Source organism: Glycine max, chromosome 8, assembly GCF_000004515.6.
Source record: "Glycine max cultivar Williams 82 chromosome 8, Glycine_max_v4.0, whole genome shotgun sequence".
NCBI lineage: Eukaryota > Viridiplantae > Streptophyta > Magnoliopsida > Fabales > Fabaceae > Glycine > Glycine max.
Genome location: NC_038244.2, coordinates 16,430,263 through 16,449,618, shown reverse-complemented (window position 1 = coordinate 16,449,618; position 19,356 = coordinate 16,430,263). Strand labels below are relative to the sequence as shown.

The window sequence follows — 19,356 nt, the reverse complement described above, 5'->3', positions numbered from 1 at the left end:
TCTAAAGTGTTAGATAAAGATTTACTCAAGACACTTGAGCTTTGTTGGTTGGTATTTTACTGTATTTGCACTAAATACTTGGATTGCACATTTTATGACTATTTTATGTGTTATTAGCTTATGTAACTTGTTTCCTTATTCAACCTCCAGCTAATATTTAATGCAATCTTTAGAAGTGTTGCACCTTCTAACGTGGGATAATTTTTTTATAATGCCCTGAAGGTAGAAAATTCGTTGATCAACCTTAATTTCCAAAGCGTTGTCATATCTTTATGTCGTGTGACAATGAGAGGATTTATTTCTTTCTATAATGTTTGGCTATGCATAATTTACAATTATCAAACAAACTGGGTTCTCGCAATCAAACAAAAAGATAAGTAGTATTAACTTAAGCACACGAATGATTGTTTTGATTAATAAGTTGGTAGTCCTTTTGAGAAGGCAGGCTTGTTTACTACTTAGCATTTTGTTTGTTAAATTGAAATACGATTGGATGTGAGGCAGTTCCTGTCAGATCCTTTTCTTCTCAGTAGAAAATAAAACTTGGATGGACAGAGATGAATAGATCTAAATGCAAGAAAACTTTCAATTACATGCACTTCATTCATTAAAACTTCTAAATTTATAAAGATGAAGTCTTTCTAGTTTCTAGCTTTCAAGAAACACTTGGTTAGTAGGAGAAACAAATCTAATACAAAAGGCTATTACTAAGCTATGTATCGATATTGACGTGACGTGCTTTGCTAATAGCCATGGAGGTGAATGACATCCCAACACGTTTATTACATGATCAATTGATCAAAACTCTTATGGGGAGTTTGGATACGGAAATTTAAGCGAGTTATTCAATTTAAGTGATTTTTTTTTGTATTATGTTGTTTGGATAGTATATTTAAAAAATATTTAAAATTCCAATAACTTATTAAAGTATTTTAATTACTTCAAATTATAGAATTTCAAATCTAAAAAGAAGTACGGATTTAAAAACTTTCATGCTCATTTTTCCTCTCTCTCTTCATCTATTCAAATGCAAAAAGAAAATCGATAAATTTTCATGCTCATAATATGGAAATTTTAATTTTAAAAAATACATTAAAAATTAAAAATTCTCATATGGTGAAAATTAAATTGCCTACACATCAAAACTATTGTTTTTCACTGAAAACGTGAGAATTGATTTTCCAACACAAGAATAAACAGGGAAAAATTCTAGAAAATTAAATTGGTTAATACTTTATCAACTTCATTCTAACAATACTACTAACATTGATTCTGATTTTTTCAAGTATAGTATAGCTGTGTACTTACTCTTTTGTTTTTATTTAAAAGGTTATTTAATAGAGAAAGTACGCATGCGAAGAGGTCATGATTGTGTCCTAGTAACCTTTTGTGTATTTTAAGACTCTGATCCGCGCATTATCTTCCCTCGTTTTCTATTCTTTTTGTCATATTTCCCCCCAATGCAGTGCTCAAAATTCACTCACAAACACAGAAATCACACCCCACTCCTGCAATGACGGTTTTGCCCCCATTTCAAACATAAGTATGCATTTATAATTTATGCACTAGTGGAGTAAATAAAGCTAGAGGTCCAAATAAATATTACTGTCAGTGTCAATGTAAAATGAATGATGGCATTTTGACTTGACAAACTCGACATGTTTCAACCAAGGAGTTCATTCAACACCATTGCATTTGCAGCTAGCTAGCATGCATGCCAGCATCTACAGCTCTATAATAAAGATAATGTGCAGGTTTCTGCCAACTGGTTATAGACACCTAGCTAGAGAGTGGAGATGATATAATACGGAGAAACAAGAAACTTGGGTTGAGTACTTTCTTTCATGTGAGTTTGGTTTGCAAGCTTTAAAATAAGAAATTATAGAGACATGTTTTTTTTTTTTGCAATTTATTATCTATCCGTATACACAGTTCAGTAGAATTTTATTTAGATTGTCATAAAATGGATAATATATGTGAATAATATAAAAGGAGAACGAATTATTTATTTCTTTTAGATAAAGTATATTTTTTAAATAAAAAAGTGAGTGATAAAATTTAAAAATAAGTATGCATCATTTTATTTATTCATTTTTTGAAAGAATGTTTTAGTTATATTTATTTAAAATTTTAAGATAATATTAATTACTAGTTTGCTATTTTATTTCTCTTAAATATTTTATAGACTTGTCACAAATAAAAATGTAATAATGAATTCATATTAAAATAATAAATAATTTTAATATAAATAAATACATTAATTATATTTTTAAAAATTTATGTGTTGCTTCTTACACAAATTGATAAAAAGAAATAAAAGAAGTAATTAACACATACAGTAATAATTGAATTGGTTATGGAAATAAAACAAAGATTAACCTTATACTATTATTATTGGTAGGTCCAAAACTTAGGTTTTCCGATCTGTTTGAGAGAAGGTATGGAAGAAGGTAAAAGGGTGAAAGGAGATGGTTTGATCCTAAGCTGAAAGGGAGATTTTGATAAAGTATGTTGTAAAAGTCATATTCTCTCTTATGTTATGGGGTGCTTTAAGCTTCCTAATGCTATTTGCAATTAGATTGAGAGCCTCACAACAAGATTTCACTGGAGTGAGAATACTCAAGAGAAAAGAAGATTTATTGGCTGGGAGAAATTGTCAAACATCCAAAAAGAGAGGGGGACTAAGCTTCAGAAATAGAGAAGCATTCAATAGAGTTCTTTTGGTTAAGCAACTCTAGAGATTGGCCAATTGCAACAACTCTCTAATGACCCAAGTTTTAAAAGCAAAGTATCTTCCTTACTCAAGAGCTATGGAGGCAAAACATGGACTCTGGGCAAGTTTTACACGGACAAGTATTCACTTAACTAAGGATATTGATCTAGATGGGCACACTATGGAAGGTGGGAAATGAGGTTTTATATAAGGGTGTGACATGACAAATGGGTTACAAGAACATGGAACAATAAAGTTGGTATTCAGATACCTGATGAGGTTGACCTAAATCTCAAAGTTTTTGAACTCATTCACAATGAACCTCGATCATGGGATGAACATAAAATCTAAAATTTATTCCCACAATCTATTGCTGCAAATATTATAGATATTCCTCTGAGGATCAACCCATCTATAGACCAACTCACTTGAAAACATAGAAATGATGGCTTGTACTATGTGAAATCAAGGTATCACCAAGCTCTTCAAAAGATAATAGGGGACAAAAGCTTCATCTAGAGCTAATATTGACTCGTTGTGACAGAAAATTAATATGGAAGGTCCAAGTAGTTCCCAAATGCTATAATGTTATTTGGAGAGTATTATGTAGGAATATTGTGCCTGTGAGGGGTAATCTTCAAAGAAAGATGATGGATATTGATCCTATGTGTCCTTGTTGTGGGGAGGACTTTGAGTAGATGGAACATGTATGTACTCTTTCTATGTAAGGAAGTGCAATCAACCTGGTTTGTCAGTCCAGTCAGTGGTAGACTGATGAGTGCTCACCACGACTCATTTAAACAATGGCTTGTAGACTGCTTCCGGCTACATGATGACGAGTTCATGAAGCACATTTTTAGTATTCTTTGGTCTGTTTGGCTCAAAGAGATAAATGGATTATCGGAAAGGGATAACTTGACAAATCCGGTAATTCAAACCAAATCAATTGATTTAGATTTTTTTTTAGTTTGGATCCACTGCTCCTATCCAAAGGTGTGGACTCCTCCTTAATCAAGTGAGATGTTTTTAAAATTAATATTGATTTTGTTGTAAAGCAAGGTACGAGTGCAAGTCTCGGTTTAATGCGAAGAGAGATTTTCAAGGAAACACGTTAGCAAAAGCTACTAACATCAATCAAAACTACCATCTCCTAAACTAGTTGAGGCTCTATCTATGAGACGAGCTATTCAAACAACTATACGTCTTTCTTTTACTAATATTATAATTGAGACATATTGCTTACAGATATGTCAACAATGGCAGGGAAAGAGGACTGATCCTATATCTTATTTTCACAACATTTTGGACGATTGTAGAGTGTTGAGTGAGTAACTCTCAAGTTTTGATATTGTGTTTATAAAGAGGGCGGGAAATATAGTAAGTTAGCAAATTTAGCTTATGATTTTCAGAAAAGAATTCAGGGATGAAGAAGGACCATATTAGGTGGACTTTCTTTTCTTTGCTGATGTACAATTATTTTTATGCAATGAAATCTAATACTATATTTCTTTAAAGAAATAAATAAATGACTGAATAAAAAATTTCACAAACATAATGTAGGACAAGAGACAAAAGTACGATGTAAAACATGAAGAATAAATGCATTATGTAGTTATTTATATGCAGGTAGTAAGTGGTTAAATAAATGAAAAGTGGCGCCGCTGGAGAAGGGTAATTCGGTCTATTGGTCCAAACTGTCTGTTGTCTCGTGAAGTTCAATTATGAATTTTCATTTTTTTTTATAAAAAAAAAAATAACAGTGCCGGATTTGGGTACAGAGTGAGGAAGCAAGCAACAATGAAAACAGTGAGCAAAAGAAAGAAAGGCTGAAAACAGCGCACCACTCCTGAGCTAGCTAGGGTTTCCACTTTCCCCATTTCCTCTCTCCCACGTCTTCGTCTTTCTAGAAAAGCAAAAAACAATTCACACTTTCACAGTGCCAAAGATTCTCTTCTGCCAATTTCACTTCACACATCCATCCATCCATCCATCCATGTCTTGAAACGATGCTTCGCAGATCAAGCAGAGTCGATTCATATTCGCGTAACCCCATGCACGGAGATCGGTGATCCGGCGGAGCAGATCGTTGCACGAGATTCATCACGTGAGCTAGAAAGCGAAACTAGAAGTAGAAGAAGGTACTTGGTAGTTGGTTCTTTTCAAGGTTTGATTTTGGATGTGGAAATAATGTCCTGCAAGGATGGTAGCAGAAACGGAATCGGAATGGATAACGGGAAGTATGTCCGTTACACGCCTGAGCAGGTTGAAGCCCTAGAAAGGCTCTATCACGATTGCCCCAAACCTAGTTCCATTCGCCGCCAGCAGCTCATTCGCGAGTGCCCTATTCTCTCCAACATTGAGCCCAAACAAATCAAGGTTTGGTTCCAGAACAGAAGGTACCTACCCTAAACTAAAGTTACCGTTTTTACAATTACTTTACTTTTTAAATTTTTTATGTTGTTACTTGTTATGTTGAGTTGAGGTAACTTTTTTGTTTTGTTTTTGTGAGTTGTTCAGATGTAGAGAGAAGCAGAGGAAGGAGTCGTCGCGGCTGCAAGCTGTAAATAGGAAGTTGACTGCCATGAACAAGTTGCTCATGGAGGAGAATGATAGGTTGCAGAAGCAGGTCTCTCAACTCGTCTATGAAAATGGCTATTTTCGTCAACACACCCAGATTGTAAGATTTTTGTTTGTTATTGGATTTTGTAATTTTGTTATTAATGAGGCCCAATTTAAAAGATCCCAAATTTGAATATTTATTTCTGTAGTTTTAGCAAATTGTGCGCTTAATTTTTCGTCTGCCCTTTTATGTATATATATATATATATATATATGTGAATGCTTTAGAATTTGAGTTAGAATGGTGCTTTTATTTGCAGACAACGCAGGCAACCAAAGACACAAACTGTGAATCAGTTGTGACGAGTGGTCAGCACAATTTGACAACTCAACATCCCCCACGGGATGCAAGTCCTGCAGGGTTAGTGGGACTATCATTATTGGCTCCCATTCTTTCACTGTGGTCTGAGACAACTTGGTTGTGTATTAATGGCTTATGGAATTATGTCTTATTCTTTTTCCCAGGCTTTTGTCCATTGCAGAAGAGACTTTAGCAGAATTTCTTTCTAAGGCTACTGGGACTGCTGTTGAGTGGGTCCAAATGCCTGGAATGAAGGTATCCCAGTAACTCTTTTCTTTGGTTGACCAATTAATTATTTTATTCTTCACTTATTTAATAGGGATAAACCATAAACAGAATGGTAAAGGAATTGTAAAATTGTCATCGTTGAATAACTTACCACCCATGTTCTGATAATCTTCTTTCTCAATGATTTCCATCCTTTCGAATAAATTAGTGGCATACATGTTTCTATAAACATTTATAAAATCACGCGTCTTCACTAATTCTTGTTGAATGTGCTCAGCCTGGTCCGGATTCCATTGGAATCGTTGCTATTTCTCATGGTTGCACTGGTGTGGCAGCTAGAGCCTGTGGTCTAGTGGGACTAGAACCCACTAGGGTAAGTGATCGAACTATTATTTATATTTACTGATGGTTTGGCTTGAGTTTATCATTCGCATGATCAAACATACTCTTTCCAGGTTGCAGAAATCCTCAAAGATCGGCCTTTGTGGTTTCGTGATTGCCGAGCTGTTGATGTTCTCAATGTTCTGCCCACAGCAAATGGTGGAACCATTGAGCTGCTTTATATGCAGGTAAAGTAAAAAATTATAGTGCTTGGATGAAGACTTTTATCTTAATGAATTGGAACCAAATCACTTATTTGTATGCTTACTTGTTGCCATTGATGATCAGCTATATGCACCAACCACATTGGCTCCTGCTCGTGACTTCTGGTTGTTGCGCTACACTTCTGTTTTAGAAGATGGAAGCCTAGTGGTAAATGACTAAAAATTATTAGCCTAGTGGTAAATGACTAAAAATTCTTATCCAAAAATTTGTATTTGATTAGATATTGTAGTTAATAATAAATCTCACCTGTGCAATGTCCTAGTCCCACTGTTAAGTTCTCCTTCTATGCATATGTGTCTAAATCATTCTTAATGTGTGCCTTAGATCTGTGAGAGGTCTCTTAAAAATACTCAAAATGGTCCAAGCATGCCTCCTGTGCAGCATTTTGTTAGGGCAGAGATGCTGCCTAGTGGGTACCTGATCAGACCTTGTGAAGGAGGTGGTTCCATCATCCACATTGTTGATCATATGGATTTAGAGGTACATTAATTTGAATTGTTGCATCAACACACACACACACACACACACACACACACACACATATATATATATATATATATATATATATATATATATATATATATTTGTTTTGTATTTAACTCAAAATTGACCATGTTTATACTATTGTTAGCCATGGAGTGTGCCAGAAGTGCTACGCCCACTGTACGAATCATCAACAGTACTGGCTCAGAAGACAACTATGGCAGTATGTCTCTTTCCTGATGATACAACTGCATGTGTTTCTTTTAGTCCCTGTATATGTCTATATGATTTTAATATTTAATTTTATAGTAACAATAGTATTGGTTAATTATTGTCCCTGTTTAATGTTAGAAAAATAGGTTACCTTCTATATCTATTGTACCAGCTACTGTTCTGTTTTTGACTTTTGGTGTATTATCTACTGTGTTGATTAGTTGGCAGTAGGCTAGGTATATTCATTGCACTTCTTTGTGCTTCTCTTGTAAGCTACAGTTATGTGTATTTATAATTGAACCAGCTGAGTGTTTGGTGAAGGCAGTCAAGCTTTTCATCTGAAGCTTCTTCATATTGTTATATTTAACTGATTTAAAAGGACTATGGCATGTTTAAGTCTTTTTTCTTTTCCACGTAGGCCCTACGTCATCTAAGGCAGATTTCACATGAAGTTTCTCAGTCCAATGTCACTGGGTGGGGTAGACGACCAGCGGCACTACGAGCTCTTAGCCAAAGATTGAGCCGGTTAATATATTCTACTACAGGAGTGTGATTTTGTTCAAATTTTTTGCAAATAAATTTTGAATCTCACTTCTATTTTATGTTATGCCAGGGGTTTCAATGAGGCACTCAATGGATTTACCGATGAGGGATGGACAACAATTAGCAATGATGGTGTAGATGATGTTACTATTCTAGTGAATTCATCCCCTGACAAGTTAATGGGTCTGAATCTTTCCTTTGCCAATGGATTTCCGTCTGTCAGTAATGCAGTGCTATGTGCCAAAGCATCCATGCTATTACAGGTCAGGATCCTAAGAAATTTCAATGAATTTCCTTTATATTTATAAAATAAAATAAAATTTTGGATAATCAAATATGTTTATTTTGTTGCTGCACACAATTTTTGTACAAGGACACAGGTCAAGCTCATATTATTATATTGTAAATATCAAGTACATAATGTTTACTGCATTGTCTTTTCTTTGCATTAGTAGTTGAGTGGTGATCCAAATTTTCACTAATAGTGAGTGGTGATCCAAATTTTCACTAATAGTGAGTGGTGATCCAAATTTTCACTAATAGTGAGTGGTGATCACTGAATGCCTAGTTAATAAAATATTGCTCAGATGGGATAAGGACTTGTTTGATCAAGTAATCAACCTTCCCAGTCAATTATCAATTATTGATGAACATGCCTGATAAGAACCTTGGGAGAACCACATGGCAAAAGCTAGCTGGTGTAGTTGGAGAGCCCAAGGCCTTATATATAAACCCCATACTAGAATCCCATACTTCCAGTGTGGGACTCAAGTTCATACCTTGCACTTAGATCCTAACAATGATCTATTTGTGATATTATTATTATTAATGCCCTTTGCTTGTCCTACTGTTCTCCTAAAACAAAGCATCTCCTAGAGAATTTGTCAAACTGAAATACGATTTCAGTTGCAGATATCCAATTGTTTATATTATTTCCTGATATGTAACTGTTGCCATGTGCCATTTCTCTTGTCCAGAATGTGCCCCCTGCCATTCTCCTAAGATTCCTGCGGGAGCATAGATCAGAATGGGCAGACAACAATATGGATGCTTACACAGCTGCTGCTATTAAAGTTGGCCCTTGCAGCCTATCAGGATCCTGTGTTGGAAACTTTGGCGGTCAAGTTATACTCCCCCTAGCACACACAATTGAGCATGAGGAGGTGATAAATTGGAACTAACTATGCAATAAATGTAGTAATAATTTTGCAATTCGACATTTACTAATTTCTATCTTCTTTGTGTTAGTTTTTGGAAGTCATTAAATTGGAAGGAATAGCTCATTCTCCTGAAGACACAATAATGCCCAGAGAAATGTTTCTTTTGCAAGTAAGTTATTTTTTCCCTCTTGTTGCCTGCTCTTTGCTTCATTTTTTCATAGAGGCCACTTACCCAGTTTCCTTATTCTGATTTATGTATGTAGCACTAATATGTAAAAGCATGTTTTGATACACTTAGTCATAACACTTATGTGAAATTTGGTTCAGGTCTTGGCATTTTTATTTTTTTGTCCTATCTCTATGTTTTGAACTAGTTAAGGAGTTTATCTTGAAAAACTTATACTCTTGATAAAAAATATGCTTGGAAACTTGAAATACTTATCAGAATTCATTGTGCTCACTTTCTTCTTTCTTTTATTTATGATGAGGGAAAAAATATTATATCCTCAAGGCTCTTGAATGCATAGCTTGCTAGTTTACTTCATTATTCGTTGGACTCTTGCTGTTAGAATGGGGAACCTTCTGTTCATAACATTCTAATGGTTTCTGGGACACCTTTGTGATTTTCTTTCTTATAATTCATTTGTTGTTTTGGTAGCTCTGCAGTGGAATGGATGAGAATGCTGTTGGCACCTGTGCTGAACTTATATCTGCTCCAATTGATGCTTCGTTTGCTGATGATGCCCCCCTTCTACCTTCTGGATTTCGCATCATTCCTCTTGAATCTGGAAAGGTTTGCGTCATACTCATACGTTGTTGAACCAGCTTATTTTATTTTTTCCGACAAGAATCTTTTAATTATTACTATGCAATTTTCACAGGAAGCTTCCAGCCCCAATCGTACACTTGACCTTGCATCTTCCCTTGACGTTGGTCCCAGTGGAAACCGAGCTTCAAATGGATCTGCTGGAAATTCCAGCTGTATGAGATCTGTGATGACAATAGCATTTGAATTTGCATTTGAAAGCCATATGCAAGAGCATGTAACATCTATGGCACGCCAATATGTTCGGAGCATTATATCATCAGTCCAAAGGGTAGCATTAGCACTTTCTCCTTCTCATTTGAGTTCACATGCAGGGCTTAGGTCACCATTGGGTACTCCTGAAGCACAAACCCTTGCTCATTGGATCTGCAACAGTTATAGGTTTGTCAAATTTACTGTCTTTGCATACTGAGGTTGAGGATCATGCAATGCATTTTACCCTGTGCGATAGGCTGATAGCATTGTTATTCTTGATTTTTATAAGAGAGCCAAAATTAATATGCTCTCATTAAATAAAGAAACTAACTTAATGATAGGTTTGGTGAGTTGCATGCAGAGTGAAATTTCCTCTTTCCTGATTGTCAGTTCTTGTCTTCTAAACAAATCCCACCTCCTTTATGTTTGCATATTTGCATAGAATAATCTTACCAGCGCAGATGCTGAGTTCTTTAAGATGCATGGGCAGCATGGCACCAAGTTTTGAAGTAGTTTATTACTTCTAAGTTTCTAACTGGCTGGCACTGGAAGTGATGCAAATACTCATAAATTGTAAAATCTTGTGTCATCATTCATCAAATACTCTGACAAGGATTAATCGAGAGACTTCGATCTAAAATTCAAGACCTGCATATGAATTAGATTGACATTTTTTTCGTCTTTCATGAACTCACAGTACTCACAAATTTGTGAACCAGAATTTCCCTCCCTATTTTTATATTTTTTTAAAATGCTGTTAATAAAATCCATTGTTGCTTTGGTTCAAGCTATAATGGAGCATAGGGTTTATTTTCTAATGTAGTGATCAATTCTGCCTTTTTGGGCTTCTCTTCTCCTTAAAAGGAAAACTTAGCCCAAACAATTTCTTAAGCTCTTGAATATATATATATATATATATATATATATATATATATATATATATATTAGAGAAAAAAAAAAAAACAGACCTGCAATAGAAAGCGAACTGAAGGAGTTTTACCTTTAAAGTGAAGAGAAGCTCAAAAAAGTTGACTCAAGTGCTAGCAAATTCAGTTTTGTGGTTTTATGGAGGTATTAGCAGTTCAGTTTTGTGCAATTACTTATTACTTCTAGTTTGTAAGTTCCAGCTGAGAACTCTGAAGTTACTGTAATTGTTCTGTACCTCCTCTTTTTCAATGTCATGGATAGGTTGCCGAAACTGATATTTTAAAATCAGCTATTGTCTGACTATTTAGTTTTTTAGGTGCTACTTGGGTGTGGAGCTACTTAAATCTAATAACGAGGGGAATGAATCTTTGCTCAAGTCCTTGTGGCATCACTCTGATGCAATATTGTGCTGCACTCTAAAGGTATGCTTGAAATTTAATTCAATTTCATAGCGCATGTATCTATTTCGTGCTTATAAAAAAATATATATCTATTTTGTGCTCTGTCCATAATGCAATTCAAATTCTCTAACTCATAAAGGTTTTACTCTGAAATAGAGGGTATCATTGTATCAACATGGGCTATATAGCCTGAGTAGTAGCCTAGTAAAATATGTGAGATGAATTTGTATTATGCTGGCCTAAGTTAAATTTGCCCTGACCTGGTCCAAGAAAAATTTCCCCCAACCTCAACTATAGACCCATTTCTGGGTAGTATTCTGCAAAGAGCTTTACTGGTCACTTGTCAGCGTTTCAAGTCTATTATTTATTCCTCTTCCAACTACAGTGCATATAAGTTGTATAACCCAACATGGATGACATGTTATTCTGTACTGTCTAATTTTGTTCTAACAGTGGAAATGGCTTGAAAACAGTTTCAACTCTAATCATGGTATTCTATCTGGTTCGAGGGCACATTCTTTTTAACTTTTGTTTATGCAGGCATTGCCAGTGTTCACTTTCTCGAACCAGGCCGGGCTTGACATGCTAGAGACCACCCTAGTTGCATTACAAGATATAACTTTAGAGAAAATATTTGATGATCATGGACGAAAAATTCTCTTTTCAGAGTTTCCACAGATTATACAACAGGTCTACTTTATTTTTATTTTTGTTTTTGTAATAAAGCATGTATTCCACTTCCATAAGGCTTGCTATTTAATGTTTTTTTTTAACTATTTGTATGGCATGCACATTTCTTGTATGTGTTCTATAATTATTCTGCATCTTGGATTATGCTTCATGTGATAAATTATTTTTGCAGAGGCTGAACTTGCTCTTTTTTCCCCCTCTGAATTGGGGTATGCTGTCCACAAAACTGATGCTTTCTATTAATTTCTCCTCTTTTGGTAGGGTTTTGCATGTCTTCAAGGTGGTATTTGTCTTTCAAGCATGGGGCGACCTGTCTCGTACGAAAGAGTTGTTGCTTGGAAGGTGCTGAATGAAGAAGAGAATGCTCATTGTATTTGCTTTATGTTTGTGAACTGGTCTTTTGTTTGACATCTTGTTCTGAGTACACTTGGGCTTATTGTATCTTAGTGTAAGATAAGGATTTACTCCAAGACACTCGTGCTTTGTTGGTTGATGTTTTACTGTATTTGCACTAAATACTTGGATTGCACATTAAATGACTATTTATTTCTTAGTCTATGTAACTTGTTTCCTTATTCAACATCCAGCTAATATTTATGCATTATTAAGAAGTGTTGCAGCTTCTTATGTGGGATAAACTTGTTTTATGATGCCCTTATGAGAAGGAAAATTGGTCGATCAACCCTAATTTCCAAAGTGTAGTCATATCATATGTCATGTGACAATGGGATGATTTCTTTCTTTCTATATTGTTGGGCTATGTGCATAATTTACAATTATCAAATAAACTGGGTTCTCACAATCAAACAAAGCGGTAAAGTAACAATATTAACTTAAGCACACGAATGGTTGTGTTGATTAACAAGTTGGCCTTTCTTTTGAGAAGTTTGGCTTGTTTACTACTACATTTTGTTTCATAGAAAGATGATTGGATGTGAGGCAGTTCCTGTCAGGTCCTTTTCGTTTCAGGAGAATATAACTTGGATGGACAGAGATGAATAAATCTAAATGCAAGACTGATGCATCTTGTAGGCTGTGATTGGTTGGCCAGAGAAATAAAAGTCAGAAGATGGAAATGACGTGGTGAAGTTTGGTATGAGAGAATAAAGTTACTGATGGTGGGCTTATAGTTTAAAATTTCCATCTTTCTTGTTATACGAAAATCGATTTTTAAGGGGGAAAAAACGATTTTCTAGACAAATAATTTTTCTGACAATATTATTTCTAATATTTTTCTTAAGTTAAACAACACAAACGTATCACTTTATTTTTACTCTATTTCTTTTTTTTAATTATTTTTCTTTTATTCATCTATCTTATTTTTTTCATCTAAATCAAACATACTCGTAGGATAGAGTCGTGCATTAATCTGTGCTTTATGCACCTTGCGTGTCAACGATGGTAGATCTTTAAGCTCAAGAGAAGTGGTCCAGGACAAGGGAAATCAATACTTTCTGGTGTAGCATCAGGTTATAAAAAATTGTACTCTGAATACAGTGTGTATATATATATATATATATATATATATATATATATATATTATAAAGATAAATTTTAATCAGGTGTCTAAGAGTATTGTTTAAGGATCGAGTTTAAAGTATTTTTTTTGTTGGTGTTGAAATGCGATAAATTACGCAGGACATGATTTCTTTTACGTTATATGATTTTTACAATATTTTTTTCTTTTAATTTCTTAATGAGTTTTAGTTACATGTCGGGGGTAATTGAGCTTCGAAATTATGAATGTCATTGAGTCAACATCTCGTATTAACGATGAGATTTACTGCTGCGTGGACTTATATACTATATAGAGATGAAAAATGAAAATGATATGCCTCACAGCACCTGAGCCGTGGAAAAGGAAAAGCACTCATCATTTCCCCGAAATCAAAACTTTGCTTTTTATTATTATTACGTAAAATATAAAATGAGACGTTATTAAACTACACCTGTTCCTCTTGGCCAAAACTCATGTATTTACCTTTTGTTTCTTAAGGGTGTCATTGGAAGTTAAATTTTAGAAAGAAAAGATAGAGTAGATAATTTTTCATTTCTAATAGATATATTCTCTATTTTGATAATGTTTAAAAATAAAAGAAATAACATAATGGATTGACATAAATTTAATGTTCTCGTCTTTTAAGTAGAATTAATTATCTACTCCAGAAGTTTAAGACTTTAAGTTATAATAATAATAATATATTATTATTATTATTATTATTATTATTATTATTATTATTATTAATGTGTGGATGCATGATTCTCTTCGTCACGTGTATTAATTACACTTAGGCTTAATGTGATTCACATAATCAATGTTTTTTTTTATATTTTTATATAATACATATTCATTGCTTTAGCACTGCCAGATGTATACGTTAATATCTTTATCCTCTTTATTTGCAGATCCTTACCGCAATTCAGTATATATCCTTTATAACAAGAGGTACTCGTATGAGAGAAGCTTCAACTTTAATTAATCACTACCTTTCATGCAACAAACTTCAACTACTTTCCTTCTACCTTTTTTGTGGTTCACTCGTGAAATGAAAGTTCATGTATGTGGAGGAAAGGTCTCGAATATCTAGCTCGTTCCTTTCCTTCTTTTTCGAGTATATAACTTTACCCCAAAAGAAGAAAGCCGAAGCAAAGTATATACATATGGTTTCACTGTGCTAGCATGTGAATACCCCACAAGTTGTATTGGTGCTCACTAGGTATTGGACCACATCTCATCGATTGCTAAAAAAGGAAGAACTTTTTAGAAATGAAAAGAAACTTATACACTACCATGAATTATGAATGAATATACCGATACCTAATTATCATTCTAACCAAAGGGGGAGTTTCTCCACACAAAAAAAAAACATTGTGTATATAGTTTGTCACATTCGTATGTAAACCGAACATGAAAATTACGATTTTGTTATGATTATGTCAAACTTAACTTTTAAGATTCATTGACTCAAACCAATTACATGACATCAGTATTCAATTTTGAACTTTTAACCTAACGAATGACCAATATATATATATATATATATATATATATATATATTATTTCTTTATGTTACCCTCCCATGTTACATCCGACCTTTTTATAATAAAGAAAGAGGAAAGAGAAACTTATATTAGGGTAAGAGTTAGAACCAATCATACAAGCAAGTATGCATAAGGTAAAATGAGCTGTGAAAAAAGAAATAGTGTAGACCGTAGATAAAGTGTGTACGTGAATATTATTGGTCATGCTGGACGGTAGAAATTATAATTTTAAAAACCTTTTATTTTTCTACACTATAATATATATATATATATATATATATATATATATATATATATATATATATATATATATATATATATATATATATATATTGAGGAGTAACTAGGTATAATTAAATTATTTTTTAAACAGTTTTTTATTAATATTAAATTTTAGTTAAATCTTCTCAATATTATTTAGTAGGGTAGGGTTTGTTTGTTTTAAAGGTATGTAAAATTTATTTTAATTTTTAAACATAATTAGGATGCATTGAAACGAGTGTTTTTCATTGAAAACGTGAGAACAGATTTCTAACACAAAAATAAATAGGGAAAAATTCTACACATTCATAAATTTAAAATTAAATTGGTTAATGATTTACCAACTTCACTAAAATATAAACAAATATTAATTGCAAAATTATATATGAATGCTTAATTTATCTAAAGTTTAATATGTATGATAAATATGACAATAACATATAAATTTGTTAAATTCACCATATATATTCGATCCATAAAATGTTTTTAAGCATAGCGAATGTCTAAGATTTATTCATGGATCAATTGATAGCATGTGTCACCTTCAACAAATTTTTAACAAAAAAAGTAAAATATATGAATTTAACACCATTAGATTTAAACTCTCATAAAATGGTTAATTTATAAAATTTCTACAATTTTAAAATTAAATTAACCACATTGCTTTATTTTGAAATACGAAATGTACGTTTTTTAAAATATGAATAAATATATATTACTAGATTATATACTCACAAATAAATCGCTTAAAATAGGAGCAAAATTATTCAACATTGGATTACAAATTTATTTTTTATAAAAAAAATATTAATTGTGTCATTTAAAAGTATATATTATGTTAATTTTTCTATACATATAAATAAATAGTTTCAAATATTTTTTGGAATAATCTAATTAAAACTGTGTATATAATCCAATGATTAATTTTGAGATGAAACTATCCAATAAAAGTTACTGAATAGTATAAAGGAAATGTAATTCACATTGGTGTAAGTTAAGTGCATCTTCTATATTTATCTCTTACTCCCTCTATGCGTGGATAGTACATGTAAATACCTTATTATGAAATTACTAGAAAGGGGAAAGAAATTGACAAAAAAGAAGTATTATATAAATTCCTATATAATTTTATTAAATCAACATGATATCTCTTCCACCCAAAAATGGGGTGGAGGTTAATTATTTTCCTATCTCTTTCTCTAAAAAGAAAACATGCATGCAGTATGTGTCTTAACCTCTTCTTCTTTTTTTTGGGAAACACAACTACCAAGCACGGAAGTACACAAGTAAGTAATATATAGATAACAACAAAAGGACACAGATCTTTCAGATTAATGAGATTCACATTTATTTCAAAATTTCGAAATTAAAGCTACACAAGCCATTGCTTTCTCATTTACTCTTTCGTGAAAAATCTACCAAGTTCACGACTATGGAAAACTGACACATGAGTCTCTTATATCCACCCAAATTCACAACGCTAATAGATTCACCAAACCAAGTAGAACTATTATAAATAGCATTGCTCCTTCCTTCTTCAAGTCTTTCCGTATAGTGTATTATTGCTGTTTCCAACACTCTTAATAATTAACTCAAACCCCGTTTTGCAAGAACCAAGTTAGTTCTAACACATATATATATCCTTCTTATTATTGATCAAGATATGGCACCCCATGGAGAGTCTTTGGCAAGCTCTTTCTCTAGGAAAAGCAACATGCCAACATCATCAAAGCCACCAAAGCTTTCATCAGAGAACCTTAAACGAACGGTCTCAGACATCTCTTTCGAGCTGGCAAAAGAAGAGATCGATGATCATTTGAAGCTGCCAGCAATATCCGAGGTCGAGAATGCAAATTGTGAGTGCTGTGGTATGTGCGAGGAGTGCACACCGGAATACATTGACCGTGTGCGCGAGAAGTTCAACGGGAAGTGGGTGTGTGGATTGTGTGCTGAGGCAGTAAAGGAAGAGTTGGAGAAAAATGGAGGGAAAAAGGAGGAAGCTGTGAGTGCACACATGAGTGCATGTGTTAAGTTCAACAAATATGGTAGGGCTTTCCCGGTTCTGTTCCAAGCACAAGCCATGAAAGAGATGCTGAAAAAGAATACCCTAGATGGTAGAAGGGCTAAGTCTATTAGCCCTAGGGACAAAGGAGGTGCAAAGAAAGGAGGGATTTCTCGTAGCTCAAGTTGCATTCCAGCAATCACAAGAGAGATCAATGATATCAAAATAGCCAATTAACAATAGTGGTTTTTTTACTACAATACAAGTGATGCAAGCTTTTTTCGTGTATTAGTGCTTAATTTAACTCGTGTAAAGAACATGGTTTAATTCTGTATCTTTAATTAGTTAGCTGTTTCCTTAATTTTTATCGGCTGACTACACTAGCTAGGACTTGGATTAAATATTCTGCTGCAATTATTAAGAACCCCACAGGCTTCTTGTTCATCTGGTTTACAAATGCTACCATTGCTGTCTTTCGGGATAAAATAGTGGCCTTATGTCGAAGAAGACCGAAGTTGACTTCTGAGGTTTTTTGGGTTATATAGTAACCTTTCACTCCTTCTTGGAGGGTGGTTTCTTCTGAGATATTGTTTGCATTTCCTTAACTAGAGAGAGGGTTCTTCTATGTTTTTGTTTAGTGTTTTTTTTTTATGTTTATTTTGTAATTTTGTGAGATGTATTCTACCATATTACTAATCATAAAGTGGAATAAAGTTTACTTGATGCTCTGAATGCTTTGTGATATGTATCGCACGTTTTAACTAGTTTTTTCTTCCATGTTTATTATTATTAGTTACCAAACGCAAGAGGGAAGTCTTTACCATATTTTTGTATTTTTTTTATGTAACATGTATGTATTGCTTAATTAGTAGGGAGATAACCTCATTAAACGATTAGTAAATTTAATAGAATGTTTAACATTTAAAATAGGTTGAATTATAATTCTACTCTTTCTAATTTTTTAAATTCATGTTGTTTTTTATTTTTAATTATAACATGTGATCCTTTAATTTTATAAATTTTTTATTTGAGTCCCTTTATAGATTATTAACTAATAATCGTAATTATTAGAGACATTAAATTAATTATAAATTAAGTAAAAGTTATTAATTATTAAAATTTTTTAATAAAAGACTACTAACATTAATGTGATGGTACTGCGAATGGAGTCATGTACTACCATAGAGGGTAGAAGAGATATTTGTAGAGAAAAAGATGAACACAACGTTATAGCAAATTAGGATTAATAATTTTTTAATTGTTAATTATTTTTGATTAATTTAGAATTAACTTAATAATTTAACCATAATTATTTGTTAATAATCTACCGGAGAATCAAAGTCACCAATTTATAAGATTAGAGGGTAAAATGTAACAACTAAAATCTAAGGAACCAAAATTATAGATTTAAAAAAACTAGTTAAAATAATGTTATCCTTCCATAAGCTTATTTAAGAATAATAATGCATCAATCACTCATAATTTTATATATCTCACCAACACTACTCATTTCTCTTTATGTTTCATTTTATTACATCATAAGTTATAGCAAACTTATATGTTTTTTTTTTCTATTTTTACTCTATATATATTAGGTGTCCACCAAACATTTTTCATTATAAAATTATATGATAGAATTAGAGTTTCATTTGGGCGAGAAACACGGGGATGAGCCACAGCTCATAAAGCAACTTAAACCGCATTAATTGGTGGAACTTTGGAAGCACCAAAACAACGGAGGGATGAATCGAGTTTATAAGGGTTAAGAACAGCATATAAGCATCATTGCCACTTGCTATAATCAACTTCCTCTTACACTTCTTTGCTAGATTTCTTTTTATTTATGTCTGCAGTTTACAAGCAAGTTGTTGTTTGAGTTTCATTATTAGAACATAAAAAAAATGACATGTTATACAATTATTTCTTTCATAGACGCACATCTCCAAAATATATACATTCTTCTAAAATTAAATACAACAACCTTTTATCACGAACTAAATTCAAATTAAATATGCGTAAAAAGTTCAAATGGACAAATACAACTTATAAATCACAAACTCGTCACAAGTCGCAACTTATTATCAGAGTTATTACTGGCTCCATCAGGTACTTGAACTCCGATGAATCTCCCTTAGTCCCTAGTCGC

General features: G+C 33.0%; 2 protein-coding genes across 2 annotated transcripts; both read left to right on the top strand.

Annotated features, from left to right (window-relative positions):
* Positions 1-4,465: 4,465 nt before the first annotated feature.
* On the top strand, positions 4,466-12,463 carry LOC100800165 (homeobox-leucine zipper protein ATHB-15-like). The gene is made up of 18 exons (XM_003531604.5): positions 4,466-5,109; positions 5,231-5,390; positions 5,593-5,693; positions 5,798-5,888; positions 6,139-6,234; positions 6,317-6,430; positions 6,531-6,614; positions 6,792-6,947; positions 7,099-7,173; positions 7,582-7,688; positions 7,777-7,969; positions 8,684-8,869; positions 8,955-9,035; positions 9,525-9,659; positions 9,748-10,073; positions 11,131-11,236; positions 11,756-11,905; positions 12,167-12,463. Exons 1-18 carry the CDS (start codon positions 4,901-4,903, stop codon positions 12,311-12,313), a joined length of 2,517 nt encoding a protein of 838 aa, XP_003531652.1. The 5' UTR covers positions 4,466-4,900; the 3' UTR covers positions 12,314-12,463.
* Positions 12,464-16,776: 4,313 nt separating this feature from the next.
* Positions 16,777-17,591, top strand: LOC100526996 (uncharacterized). The gene has a single exon (NM_001250116.2). It carries the CDS (start codon positions 16,872-16,874, stop codon positions 17,445-17,447), a length of 576 nt encoding a protein of 191 aa, NP_001237045.1. The 5' UTR covers positions 16,777-16,871; the 3' UTR covers positions 17,448-17,591.
* The last annotated feature ends 1,765 nt before the right edge of the window (positions 17,592-19,356 follow it).